The sequence below is a fragment of the Eutrigla gurnardus genome, assembly GCF_963514095.1.
Source record: "Eutrigla gurnardus genome assembly, chromosome: 14".
In the NCBI taxonomy this organism is placed as follows: Eukaryota; Metazoa; Chordata; class Actinopteri; order Perciformes; family Triglidae; genus Eutrigla; species Eutrigla gurnardus.
The window spans coordinates 26,341,320-26,356,903 of record NC_139937.1 but is presented as its reverse complement, the minus strand read 5'-3'; the positions used below and the strand labels follow the sequence as shown (position 1 = coordinate 26,356,903).

Below are 15,584 nucleotides of genomic sequence, written 5' to 3'. Positions count from 1 at the left end.
TGAGCTGAATTTCTTCACAGGCGTGGCTTCTACTTTGATTTATTATGAATAAAAACAGTTAGAATATGATGTTTTAAAAAGGTGCAGATTATCCAGAAAAGTGTACAAAATATCCATCCACTCAAATACATTTGTCATGATCCTTATTTCAGTTAAAATAATAATAATATTAAAAGGAATATAGAAAAATGGCATACATTATAATAAAACAAAGCATGCTGTACAACATGAACATAAAAGCGACGTTTAGACGGTCGTAGCGACTCTGACAGGTGGTGGAGGGACAAACGTCGGGAGAGCCATCGATCGTTCAGATGGAGTCTGGAAAAAAAACAAACAAGCATTCAATAATAATAATAATAATAACAAAAAGAAACAATGCTGCACTTGGATGTTTGATTAGAAAACTGACCAGGTGTAATCGGTTGTAGTCCGGTGGAGACTTCAGCCCTCCGGTCAGCAGGTTATGAGGCAGCGTTTCTGTTTGGGTTGTTACTACCTGGAGGGACGAGAGAGAAGCTACAGCAACCAGCACTTATACTTATACTACTTATTAAACACATTTATACTTATAGTACTTATAAAACACACTTATACAAAACACACTTATACTTATACTACTTATAAAACACACTTATACTTATACTACTTATAAAACACACTTATACTTATACTACTTATAAAACACACTTATACTACTTATAAAACACACTTATACTTATACTACTTATAAAACACACTTATACTTATAGTACTTATAAAACACACTTATACTTTTACTACTTATTAAACACATTTATACTTATACTACTTATAAAACACATTTATACTTTTGCTACTTATAAAACACATTTATACTTTTACTACTTATAAAACACATTTATACTTATAAAACACACTTATACTTATACTACTTATAAAACACATTTATACTTTTACTACTTATAAAACACACTTATACTTTTACTACTTATAAAACACACTTATACTACTTATAAAACACATTTATACTTATACTACTTATAAAACACATTTATACTTTTACTACTTATAAAACACACTTATACTTATACTACTTATAAAACACATTTATACTTTTACTACTTATAAAACACACTTATACTTTTACTACTTATAAAACACATTTATACTTTTACTACTTATAAAACACACTTATACTTTTACTACTTATAAAACACATTTATACTTTTACTACTTATAAAACACACTTATACTTTTACTACTTATAAAACACATTTATACTTTTACTACTTATAAAACACACTTATACTTTTACTACTTATAAAACACATTTATACTTATAAAACACATTTATACTTATACTACTTATAAAACACATTTATACTTATACTACTTATAAAACACACTTATACTTATACTACTTATAAAACACACTTATACTACTTATAAAACACACTTATACTTATACTACTTATAAAACACACTTATACTTATAGTACTTATAAAACACACTTATACTTTTACTACTTATTAAACACATTTATACTTATACTACTTATAAAACACATTTATACTTTTACTACTTATAAAACACATTTATACTTTTACTACTTATAAAACACATTTATACTTATAAAACACACTTATACTTATACTACTTATAAAACACATTTATACTTTTACTACTTATAAAACACACTTATACTTTTACTACTTATAAAACACACTTATACTTATACTACTTATAAAACACATTTATACTTTTACTACTTATAAAACACACTTATACTTTTACTACTTATAAAACACATTTATACTTTTACTACTTATAAAACACACTTATACTTTTACTACTTATAAAACACATTTATACTTTTACTACTTATAAAACACACTTATACTTTTACTACTTATAAAACACATTTATACTTTTACTACTTATAAAACACACTTATACTTTTACTACTTATAAAACACATTTATACTTATAAAACACATTTATACTTATACTACTTATAAAACACATTTATACTTATACTACTTATAAAACACACTTATACTTATAGTACTTATAAAACACACTTATACTACTTATAAAACACATTTATACTTATACTACTTATAAAACACATTTATACTTTTACTACTTATAAAACACACTTATACTACTTATAAAACACACTTATACTACTTATTAAACACATTTATACTTATACTACTTATAAAACACATTTATACTTATACTACTTATAAAACACATTTATACTTATACTACTTATAAAACACATTTATACTTATACTACTTATAAAACACATTTATACTTATACTACTTATAAAAAACACTTATACTACTTATTAAACACATTTATACTTATACTACTTATAAAACACATTTATACTTATACTACTTATAAAACACATTTATACTTATACTACTTATAAAACACACTTATACTACTTATTAAACACATTTATACTTATACTACTTATAAAACACATTTATACTTATACTACTTATAAAACACATTTATACTTTTACTACTTATAAAACACATTTATACTTATACTACTTATAAACACATTTATACTTTTACTACTTATAAAACACACTTATACTTTTACTACTTATAAAACACACTTATACTTTTACTACTTATTAAACACATTTATACTTATACTACTTATAAAACACATTTATACTTTTACTACTTATAAAACACATTTATACTTTTACTACTTATAAAACACATTTATACTTATACTACTTATAAACACATTTATACTTTTACTACTTATAAAACACACTTATACTTTTACTACTTATAAAACACACTTATACTTTTACTACTTATTAAACACATTTATACTTATACTACTTATAAAACACATTTATACTTTTACTACTTATAAAACACATTTATACTTTTACTACTTATAAAACACATTTATACTTTTACTACTTATAAAACACATTTATACTTTTACTACTTATAAAACACACTTATACTTTTACTACTTATAAAACACATTTATACTTTTACTACTTATAAAACACATTTATACTTATAAAACACACTTATACTTATACTACTTATAAAACACATTTATACTTTTACTACTTATAAAACACACTTATACTTTTACTACTTATAAAACACACTTATACTTATACTACTTATAAAACACATTTATACTTTTACTACTTATAAAACACACTTATACTTTTACTACTTATAAAACACATTTATACTTTTACTACTTATAAAACACACTTATACTTTTACTACTTATAAAACACATTTATACTTTTACTACTTATAAAACACACTTATACTTTTACTACTTATAAAACACATTTATACTTTTACTACTTATAAAACACACTTATACTTTTACTACTTATAAAACACATTTATACTTATAAAACACATTTATACTTATACTACTTATAAAACACATTTATACTTATACTACTTATAAAACACACTTATACTTATAGTACTTATAAAACACACTTATACTACTTATAAAACACATTTATACTTATACTACTTATAAAACACATTTATACTTTTACTACTTATAAAACACACTTATACTACTTATAAAACACACTTATACTACTTATTAAACACATTTATACTTATACTACTTATAAAACACATTTATACTTATACTACTTATAAAACACATTTATACTTATACTACTTATAAAACACATTTATACTTATACTACTTATAAAACACATTTATACTTATACTACTTATAAAACACACTTATACTACTTATTAAACACATTTATACTTATACTACTTATAAAACACATTTATACTTATACTACTTATAAAACACATTTATACTTATACTACTTATAAAACACACTTATACTACTTATTAAACACATTTATACTTATACTACTTATAAAACACATTTATACTTATACTACTTATAAAACACATTTATACTTTTACTACTTATAAAACACATTTATACTTATACTACTTATAAACACATTTATACTTTTACTACTTATAAAACACACTTATACTTTTACTACTTATAAAACACACTTATACTTTTACTACTTATTAAACACATTTATACTTATACTACTTATAAAACACATTTATACTTTTACTACTTATAAAACACATTTATACTTTTACTACTTATAAAACACATTTATACTTTTACTACTTATAAAACACATTTATACTTTTACTACTTATAAAACACACTTATACTTTTACTACTTATAAAACACATTTATACTTATACTACTTATAAAACACATTTATACTTATACTACTTATAAAACACATTTATACTTTTACTACTTATAAAACACACTTATACTTTTACTACTTATAAAACACATTTATACTTATACTACTTATAAAACACACTTATACTTTTACTACTTATAAAACACATTTATACTTTTACTACTTATAAAACACACTTATACTTTTACTACTTATAAAACACATTTCTACAGGACAGATCACAAACGCCTCCTCGACTGGAACCATGACATTCATTGGTCAGTGATGATTCTTACCTTCTCGACTGCTCGGGACACTGGATATCTCGTCTGCCGACCTACAGGAAAAAAAGATGTGACCATGTTGACATTTAAGCTTCTTAGATCACATCCCTGATGATTCTCTGCATCGATCTCACAAGATATTCTATCAAAATCAAATACCTTTTCCTGGCTGTAAAAACTAATATGATGCGTGCTGACATCACCAAGGACTAACCAATCATATCATGACATCCATCAAGCTCTACAGCTCTGAACGGAGCTCATCAACCGTTTCTTTCAGAAATATGTCTTGAAAAGCCGTTTCAGTTGGACTTTAATGACTTGAGCTTTGTTTTCCAAGCAGGCACCTACTTTTGTTCTTGTTCCAGGAGACACAGAAGTAGATGCAGCCGGCCAGCAGGGCCAGGAAGAGGAGGCTGCAGGGGATTCCAGCTGCAATGCCAGCGATGGCAGGTCCACTCAGCCCTTCACCTGGTCAACAGCCAGCCATTATTACACCGCTGGAACACCCTGCGAGACCCTTTAACACCAACTTACCTGGACCAATTCTGTGCACCTCAGATGGCTCTCCTTCAGTCAGACGAGCTTTGGGGACGATCCGGAACCTGTAGGTCAGCTTGGGGTCGAGGACAAAGATGTCGGCGCTCCTGGCGGCGCCGGCTTTCTGCTGGACGGTGCGAAACCCGTGTGAGTCGCCTCTGGTTCGGGTACCGTTCCGATTCTTGCTCAGGTCTGGTCCTTTCATTTGGATGTCAAACCCTTTAGCAAAAGCACATGCAAGTATTTATTTTTAATCTTAATTTACGTACAGGCCTGTTTGTTGAGGAACAGCTTGCTTGTATATTTTTAAAACAGCGCTGCTCAGCGAGATGCTTCACACATTACACAATATTTACACCCCTATCCTGTGTTGAGTTTCTGTTTTCACCACTGCGGCGTTCAGCTGACATGTACAAATTCAAGAACAAGATCGGTGGGTTTGTGTGTGATGTTTCACAGCTCTGCTTTACCTGTAACAACGGAGGAAGGCGGGACCTCCCAGGTCAATGTGACCACGGTTCCATTGGGATTCGGGAACAAGCTGGAATCTGAGATCGCTGGTCCTGGAGAGAGAGGGACTGTGAGCGAGGGGGGAGGCTCCAGGGAGGGGAGGAGATAGCAAGACTGGAGAGCTTTGTTTAAAAATGGGAAAGAGCAATCTCAGGTATTACTTAGCTCTCCCTCTGAGGGCCCATTGTTTCCTTCCACTCTGCTGATGCAAATTAGAAAGCTGAAGGAAACAGAATCCTTGTATTTAAAAATGTCATCTCTGAACTGTGTGGATGTGGTGGAGTCAAAATATGTATATGTGTATATGAGGTAAAAAGTATTAGTTCATCATGGAAAGGAAGTATAGTAAGGTGCAGCAAACCATAGTTTTTATTCTCTTTCTGTCCTCGTTTCATTAATCAGCTAATCTTCCCCCTTCATTAATCGAGTCAACGGTTGCCCACGGCGACATATTCAAACAGCTTGCTATGTTTGACAATCCAGAGCCCAAACACATGGGTTAACGTGGGGCTACATCTACAGATACTGAACCCGTGAGGTGAATCTGCCGTCTCTGGACGCCCAGCGGGTTGCGGCAGGTGCAGGTGAAGTTCCGGAGGAGGAAGTTGCTGACGTTGTAATGCCGAATGTCGAGCTGCGTGGCGTCACTACTGATCTGGTAGTCCGTGCTGCTGGCGACCGCCTCGCTGCCGCTGGTCCATGACACCACAGCCCGAGGCGAGGCCGCAGTCACACAGCGGATAGACACCACTATTTTGCCCTCAGAGTTCACCGTGGTTCTCACAGCTGGCAGGAACTTCCCCGGACTACCTGGGAGGAGACGGCTCTTTGTTTGGGGTCGGCTACCATGGTGACTAATAAATAAACTGTTGGATGTCATGAACATGAACGTGTCACTTACTTGCAGTAACGTTGCATTTACTCCGTTCCACTGGGTGCTCCGCCATGCATGTGACCGTTTTCCCGTTGAGGCCATCCAAGTCGGTGAAGGTCAGGCTGAAGTTCCCGGCTCCACTGCTGCTGTTGCTCAGGGCCGGGAAAGAGAGCTGGGCCTCCGGGGAGCCGCCCGGCCACCGACAGCGGTACAGCAGGTTGACGCCGTTCACCGACTGCACGGAGCACATCGGTTCGCCCGGCGGCTTCTCTGTGTGAGACGATATCATCAGATACTGTTAAGTGAACCCGAGCATCCATTCATGTTGGGGTTCATATTTACACGTCATGTGGACGAGCATGTCAGAGTCAGAACCACGCATTCACAGAATCTCAGCATCTTATCGAGTATGCATAAAGATATTAAAACATTACCTCAAACTAGATAGCAACATTATGAACAACATGTAAGACATACAACAAAGGGAAAAGTCAAGCTTTCCACGCACCATAAACCTTTAACAGGATGCTCTTGTGACGCGTTTCCTTGGTCAGCTCGTTGAGCAGCGTGCATGTGTAAACGCCACCTTGACTCGTCTGCACGCGTGTCAGATTTAAGACTCCATGACGGGAATCGGAGAGAGTGTGAGCACCAAAGGCCCACTCGGCCGTGGGCGGTGGGAAGCCCTCCGCCTGGCAGGAAACGTTCAGGGACTCTCCGGACACGTAGAAAGGTCGAGCTGGACTGGCCTCCAGCATGGGCTCATCTGGTCCATCTGTTCAAACAACACGGCCGATGGAGAAGAGGGTTATGGGAAATGATGGGGTACAAACGGATATTAATGAGGCTGTAATCTTACACAGCACAGTGACGTTGATGCGAGTCGTCACACTGCTGAAGGGGTTCGTTAGCAACACGGCGTAGCGTCCCGTGTCACGCCGGTTTGGCTTCAGGATCACGAGGCTCCTTCCCCCCACAGCGTAGCGCGAGCCGGATGTTATCGCCACGCCATCGAAGAACCACGTCTGGTGCTCGACCACTCCCTGCAGCATGCTGTAGCTCAGGGTGAACGCCTCGGACCCCTCTGTGGCAAAATCAGCCCGCGTGCTCAGATTCACATTCTGGATGATTTCTGTGAAAGAAAAGGGGGGAAGGATGGAGGAACAGCTCGGTTAGTATACTCACTAAAATGCACCAAAACCACATGACAGTGACTAATAAGAGGACTACTTTAGACTGAATTTGAAAAATAGACATTCTTGAATTACCCATGAATCATAGCGTTGTGACGTTCAGCACAGGGTTAAAGATAACAAAAGCAGGCATATTACAGTTACACAAGATTAAATACGAAACATAAAACACATGAAATCAGAGGAATGGGCTCCATTACACACCTGGTTGATTCATCAACCGTTTATTTTAATTCTGCTTATTAAATCCAGGAAACAGGGATTGAACCTGCACCACTGCCGCCCAAAACATAATGACATGCATTTTGTTTCGGTTGGTAAAGTGAAGATTGTTCACTGCAGGAAATGAGGGAGCCTTTGTGAACACAGCCAGAGGCTTTGCAAGCCATGTTCTCCCAATTTACCCAACAACCAACTCCATCCGGCCCCGAGACACAATTATTCAAACTCACAACAATCCAACAGCTGTATAAACAGTCAGCACATCCAAAACAGTCAGAACTCACCAAATACTCGCAGAGTGAAAGTCGCCAAGGACGTCCCCAGTCCAGACTTCGTCATTTCGACGGTGTAGTTACTGGTGAACCCGACTGGTACCTTCACAAAGGTGAGGGATCCGTTGGGCTCGATCCGCAGCACCTCCCGCCGGTCTCCGGCTATGTCTGGGGGGGCGGCCGAGTTGATGGCCCATGTGACGATAGGAACGTCTCCCATGAACCAGAAGACCGCCGGGTCAGGGGCCCCGCTGAAGGTCACGGCCAGGGTCACGTTGGTGCCGGCGACAGCGTCCACCTGCGTGGGACCAGCAGGGGAGACCAGCAGCGAGCAGCGAGCACCTGGAAAGGTAGGTCATCAGTCTACAGAGACCATCTCAGGTCTCTGATCAGAGGTCTTCAGTGTTTCCCAGGAAAAGGACCCCTGACTGATAGGGACTCCTATTATATAGCATATACGATTGTGTTGCTTATTAAACCGGGCCAATAACAATGTGTAAATCAGCCAAAGGGCCATGCAAGTACTTTAATGATGTGTGTGTACAAGGCAAAGCCATCAAAATAATACTTTTTGACAGATTCATAATTTACAGAACATATTTTAATTCTACATCACAATTTCACAACATAACATTAAACGAATAGGAACATTCACATTTGCTTATTATAGGTTGCATTCATATTCATGAGTATTTTTAGACATCTTTGGAAGAAAAGTTGGGGATTATATCATTTCCAGGACCCCATGCAGTAACTCTGCGGACCCCCGTAGAGGTCGCCGACCCTCTGTTGAACACCTTGGATCTGCTCTAAATCCTTGTTATAGTTTAACGCAATAAATGCTGATGGCAAGTTGACATGCGACGCCTGTCTGGTCCTATTTCAACAAGAACAAACACCCTAAACATGAAAAAAGGTTCGAGGAACAAACTTACTGTCTTACCTTGGAAAGTAAAAGTCAGTAAAACGGCCAAAGAAACTGCGCGGAATCTCCCGAACTCATCCGGGCAGATCATTTTTTATTATTAAAAACGATAAGTAACTTCAACTGTAGCCAGGCAGCCTTTTCTCTTCATCCGATTATGAAGTTAAAATCCCAGAACTGAACCAGCGGCGTCCTCGGCCCCTGGAGATGTCAGCAGGGCGCGTGCGCGGCTCACCTGTGCAGAGTCAAAGGCTTGATTGTGCACGTGAGGCCACGCCCCTCATCTAATTGCACGTGACAGTGGCGGCGTTGTTTGTTTTATTAAAAATCCGTTATTACAATGTAACGTATATAGTTAACGCATTATAGTAGGTTCGTTTACATGTTAGTGTCTATTACATGAAATACGGTACTGGGCTCGTTGTCACTAATGTGAGAAAGTAACTCTTCTCCACTCAGGGCCACTTCATGAGGTACATCATGTGCTCGAGCCTCGAGGTAAATTAAATACATAAGACATTTTCTAAATTAATTAGTGTAATAAACCATGACACTGCGAAATAATCCAGTAAATGGTGTTAAGATGATAGATTTGGTAACCATGACTTAATAAACTGGGAAGACTGTCTCTTTGTTCTGAATGAGCAGATTATTTCACAATTTCTCTCCATTTTCATAGTCATGTTTTCTTTTAGTTGGAACATATATCACCCTGGATGAGAAATCCCCATCAGTCGAGGGTATTGTGTCCATGAATATTTCTGAAACGTATTAAAAAGGTATGAATGAGAAAAGTAAGTTTCCACTTTGAAAAATGTGGAGTTAAGATGATGAAAAAAACAGGCAGAAGAACAATTAATAGAATGCAAACGCGTCGGAGAAACAGATGGTTGTGAATGCTTCGAGCATTCACACCAATAACACTTTAAATCCACCACGGTGAAACACTTCCATATATACCCACCTTTTCACCACAATCTCTCATTTCCAGGTGCTAATGTGGAACCAAAAGAACAGTCCAAAGGTGTGTTTAGATATGAAAAAGACTGGCTGCTTTATTGTCACGGTAATGCTCTGTACAATCAACGGAGAATTGAGGCGCTTGTGGTAAAGTCAGATTTGTGATCTTCCATTTCTCATACTGAGAATCACAGTCTACGCGTACCTGAAACCCAGTTACAATAACACAAACTGTACAAATTAGCAGCAGGAGCTAATCTTGAAGGACAGATAGTCATCTCGACATGTTTGGGTCCATATTTACATAATATATCATTTACAAAAACGGCACCTCTCAACACGTGTGACTACAGACACAGAAGATGAGCAGCTGTGTCAAGTAGCTGGTCGTGTACAGTGTCATGAAAACAGCAGCCTGGATGATGGCGACAGTCGTTTCTGGGTTTCAATGATTGCAAGACGGTCTAAACTCAGATGAGTAATGTACGATACAGATGAATAGAAGTTAAATGCACATAAAAGAAAGGAAGATCTCTTTCAGGGTTGTGTGGGTCTGCTGCAGGACAGCGTTTCCCAGTCCTCCTCCTCCCTGCATGTCCTGAGGAGTCAGTGTCCAACAGAGGGATTAGATGCATAAGATAGTCCTCTGGGTATGCTTATGCAATACTGTCCAGTATTCACTGAACACTCCTGCAAGGAGAGAAGAGAATGTAGATGGAGATATGCTGCTCAAGACCAGAAATGCAATTAAATTATTTTATTCGCTTTGTTCCAGTCACCACAAAAATGGTCTTTATCAAAGCAATTAATAAGGTCTCTTTCTTTTCTTCACAATGAAGAGAGGGCGAATATACATGTTCACATCAAACGGGAAGCACATTTCCACCTCGTCATAACTTCAACCAGAGACGCCCGCTGGATTTCACTGAACTGGATAAATGTGTAAAGCAAGACACGTCTGCTGGTTCTCTGCAGCGCTATGAACCGAAAATAATTGGGATTTCATTGGGATAATAAGGATGCCGAAATAACGACATAATGACGAACATTTAGTCTCAAGTCATCGCTTGTTGGGTCTGCAAGACGACGACCAAACAACTTTTAAAATGCTTGTTTTGTGAATGGAGTTTGGCTCGATCGGAGGAAGACCAATCTTACACGGTAGCTGATCCATCAACTCTTCAAATAACAATGCATATCTATCTATATATATCTATATATATATATATATATAGATAGATAGAGAGAGAGAGAGAGAGAGAGAGAGAGAGAGACTAACAGAAAAGCAATACCATTATAAAATAATAAAAGCCATTAAAAATGTCTAATTAGGGAAAATAATTTCATAGACCGAATTAAGATCATTAAGATATAAATACTCACCCTTCTGCCCGGTTCGGTGCTGCCCTGCTTTCCCTCCTAAAGCCTCTACACCCTCCCTGCCTCTCTCAGTTTGGCCACCAGGTCTTCCACCGTCTCCACCTTCACTCCCGCCTCCCTCTGCGGGGGCTCATCCACCCCCAACACCTCCAGCCGTGATGTGATGTCCACCCCTAAGTCTGCAGGCTTCACGTTAGCTATCTTCTTCTTCTTGGCTTTCTGAAGACGAGAGAAACCCAGGAGAAGAGTACAGTAGATATCCTGTCCAATTTGTTTTAAACCAGGCCCCGTCAATCCAACGATTATTTACTGTTATATCATATTTATTTACTAGATTCACTTTACTTTTACTATTTGCTGAACTCCAAGTTCATTCCTGAAAACCTACCATGATGTTCGGCAGGGTGGCATATCTGGGGGTGTTGAGTCGAAGGTCTGCTGTCAGCACTGCTGGTGTGTTGATCTTAATCGTTTCCAGGCCACCATCTATTTCTCTCACCACTTTCATCTTGTCTCCGTCCAATGACAGCTCTGATGCAAAGGTACCCTGGGAAATGAACATACAGAGCAAACTCACAAAACAGTCCATCTAGAAACCAGGGAAACATTTACAGCATCATTTCCAACGTTACCATGGCAGCCCAAAATGGTGTGGTGTTACTCGATTTCACGAGACAGCCACATCTGATGGTCGGACTGTGCAACTACTCTTTAATCATAACTAATACAGGGTAGATGTGTTTTAACAAAGAAGTATTGATGATAAAAAGTTAAAATGTGGGAAAACATTAATAATATGCAAGTAAGAATGACATGGAAATGACATAAGATTATAACTTTGGAAATTAGCTGGTTAACACAACAGATAATTATTAACACACTCCTCAAACTCTGCAGTGAGAGGAAACACGTCAACAAAGTGCTCCACCTATTGGTCAGCCAGTGGAACTTCAACTGTCCACGCTGCCTTTGACCTGCTCTGTGCAGATTGAACTAGTCTCCACTATCTGAAGTTAGGCTGCACAGTCGGATATCAGCACTACCACGTCACACGTTTGACACTTAAATAGAAATGTATGTAATCTCAGTCCGTCTTTAGATCATAACAGGCAGTTGTTAATTTGGGATAGCTTGGCTGGGTCCTGTGAAGAACGACTGTGTTAAAGTGAGAACTCACCTGAGGCCAGTCCAGTAAGGCTGCGGTCATCTGGCCGGTCTGATTGCAGTCGTCATCGATGGCCTATGGGAGCAACACAAGTCATTAGTTTCAACATCATATGCAACACAATCACAGCAGTTGTTGGCAGTGAAGCTCTACAACAACAATTCTCATTAAATATGCATTTAAAAAACAGGATAATCATGCAAGTTTAAAGCAAAATGAGAATGTTTAGAGCAAGATAAAATACGGGGCTAAAACATTAAATTAAGTAATACACATTATTGGAAGGGAGTATTGCAAATTAATAAAAAAGTAAAGGTAAAGTGACATGAGACATTAACTGAAGTTCTCCGTAGTGCATGAACTTGAAGTTCATCAAAACATGCAAAATGAATCCTGGTTTATTTATTTTGCACCTGTTTGCCAAGGATGATGAGTTGAGCTTCCTCTTTCTTGGCCAAAGCAGCCATGATCTTAGAGACCTGCAGCGGTCCCAACGTTTCATAGTCTTTCCCAGTCACCTCCACATGAATGCCACGGTCTGCTCCCATGGCCAGTGCAGTCCGGATGGTCTCCTAGGTGAGGGAGCAAAACATGATCGAGGGGCTGGATTTGAATATGTTTTTAATAAAACGTTTGTAACAAATCCCTAAAGGCTTTAAAGCACAATGGTGGTGGCAAGAAATGTAACAATAACTTTTGTCAGCGCTTTTTAATTCCTTTCTCATGGGTGAATAATTAAAACACGCTGCATGTATGTCAGCAGGTATATTTACATGAGATTGCATCCAATAATTTTAATTTAAATATAAGTATAAATACAGTATACAGGCCTGCAACAAATAAAACATGTGACATAAAATTAGAACAGGAAAAAGCAACGTGAGCAGCTGATTAATAGCTTAGAGAAGTGAGGCAGCAGCATGCAGAGTCAGACATGTAAAAAGCAACCAAGTAATACTTCATGAAATCATATTAGATTACAAAAAACAGATCGAACCAGAAAGGGATGCAATCCTACAAACGAAAGCCAAACAACAGTAGAAACCTCTAAATGAGAGAAACCACTAAGAAGACTGTACAGTCCGTCTCCAGGACAATGATTAACACGGCAGGGTGCAGAGTGTGGCCTCATCTCACCCACCTGAGCTTGCTGCGGCCCACAGCTGACAGCCACAACCTCCTTTATGAGCTTCTTCTCCTTCATCTTGACCGCCTCCTCCACAGCGATCTCACAGAAGGGATTCATCGAGTGCTTCACGCCATCCGTCACAACGCCACTCTTGTCCGGCTTCACGCGAATCTGAGGGCAGACAATAATATAATGATCCAGACAATCTGCATTCTAGGGCAAACTGTCACATCAACAGAGAGAGACAGATAGAGAGAGTGAGCCAGCAGAATGTCAAGAAGTGAAAAGGTAAGATATTGAATGATAGATGTTTAAAGTAGGAGCCCTGTAGCTGGCAAAATATTCAGCTCTCATCATACTTTTATTGCTCTGCATTGATTCACTAGTGTAAAATGACAGAGAAGAAGCTTATTAAATATACACTCTGGGGGGGGGAAAGGTCTGTATTATACACTGTGAGGTGATGGACAGTATGTGGAACAGCCCCCATTCTTCTGGGAATGCTTTCCAATTGGAGGGATTTGATCCCAATTTGTTCGAAGAGTTTTAATGTGAAAGGTAGGCTGTTCCAGTGAATAAGGGCAGCCGCTGTAAAAAGGCTCGTCACCGTTTGTGTGTCTAATTCTGGGGACACCATGTGATTTCGTCAACCTCAGTAATCTAACTGGAGTGTAGAGATGCAATAGTTCTGCTCGATAAGGTGGCACCAGTCCATTTAAACTTTAAAAACAAACAATAAAATCAATCCCCAGATGGACAGGAAGCCGGTGTAGGACGGCCAGTACTGGTGGTGTGTGATCCTGCAGAAGAAACTAGAGATGTGTCATTGAGGCCGGACAGGTTCCTCTGAGGGCAGCCGAAGCAGGAATGATCCAGCTGTTACAGGAAACAGCTGCAAACAGATGATGAATTCATCGATACAGTAGACGGTATCCTCGCTGAATAATACTGAGACTGTATTAATTGTGCAGCTGCATCAGTGCAGCATTGTCTAACAGGCTTATTTAACATCTGACGTGAGGGAACACATATCAGGTTACATAACTTGAAATCAGCCTCACTCTGTTTACGTCACTAACACTGACCCACACGTATTGCAGCGTTACTAACAATAATATAAATACTGTATCACGCTGCATCCTGTAAAGTGACCACGTGAGTTTGGCTGCAGACTGACAGACACGTCAAGTGTCGGTTGTGTTGCTCAGCCTCGAGCCACAGTCAGTTGGTGGCAGCAGCAGGCTAACGCTAGCTAGCCCAAGACAGAAAGTCAAGTGGGTGAGTGCAGGAGAAACGTACTTGAAACGTGTAAAAGTACGTTACCTTGACGGCGTAGTCGATGACGCGCTTAACTCCCACGAGAACCCGGCCAGACATCGTCGCTGAAACGGTAAAGTTTCCGGTAGAGTGGACGGCTAAAGAGACGGTGTCACCGCTGAACCTTCACCCAAGGAGAGCCGGGAGTCGGACTTGTTTTAGGGTGGTACCAGAGAAGGGGACCGCCTCCCAGTCTAGCCAATCAGAAGCGGACAAGAGCGAACATTCTCCACACCGATTGGCTGAGACGCGCTCGGAGCCGTTGTTACATTAAATCCTTTTAAATATAACAATGTTAGTGAATATAAACTAAACCTTAGTGGAGGAAACGCGTATTAACTCTATTTTAATGCTCAATATCGATCGTCAGATGGTTTGATTTGCTCAAACAGAATCACCTGTGAACGATGTGGTGCTACACTTAAACATGTCGCAAACAAAAGCATGGAATAATCGTTCCGCTTTATGTGTGGCAAAGTTCACGGAAACGGTAGGGTGACGCATGACGGTCACGTTAACAGTAAACATGGCAAGATACATATAAACATGTTCGATGCGGTGTC

At 38.3% G+C, this 15,584-nt stretch overlaps 2 protein-coding genes across 2 annotated transcripts; both read right to left on the bottom strand.

Moving 5' to 3' along the window:
• On the bottom strand, positions 1-9,662 carry vsig10l (V-set and immunoglobulin domain containing 10 like). The gene is made up of 12 exons (XM_084027967.1): positions 9,089-9,662; positions 8,158-8,487; positions 7,318-7,590; positions 6,967-7,233; positions 6,486-6,728; positions 6,116-6,394; positions 5,545-5,637; positions 5,072-5,293; positions 4,886-5,005; positions 4,547-4,587; positions 413-499; positions 1-321 (listed from the first exon to the last, which is right to left on the bottom strand). The coding sequence occupies exons 1-12, from the start codon at positions 9,159-9,161 to the stop codon at positions 247-249; spliced, it is 2,103 nt and encodes a 700-aa protein (XP_083884093.1). The 5' UTR covers positions 9,162-9,662; the 3' UTR covers positions 1-246.
• A 433-nt stretch (positions 9,663-10,095) lies between these two features.
• On the bottom strand, positions 10,096-15,187 carry etfb (electron transfer flavoprotein subunit beta). The gene is made up of 7 exons (XM_084027169.1): positions 15,028-15,187; positions 13,717-13,875; positions 12,989-13,147; positions 12,588-12,650; positions 11,799-11,957; positions 11,414-11,629; positions 10,096-10,720 (listed from the first exon to the last, which is right to left on the bottom strand). The coding sequence occupies exons 1-6, from the start codon at positions 15,079-15,081 to the stop codon at positions 11,459-11,461; spliced, it is 765 nt and encodes a 254-aa protein (XP_083883295.1). The 5' UTR covers positions 15,082-15,187; the 3' UTR covers positions 10,096-10,720; positions 11,414-11,458.
• Between the last annotated feature and the right edge of the window lie 397 nt (positions 15,188-15,584).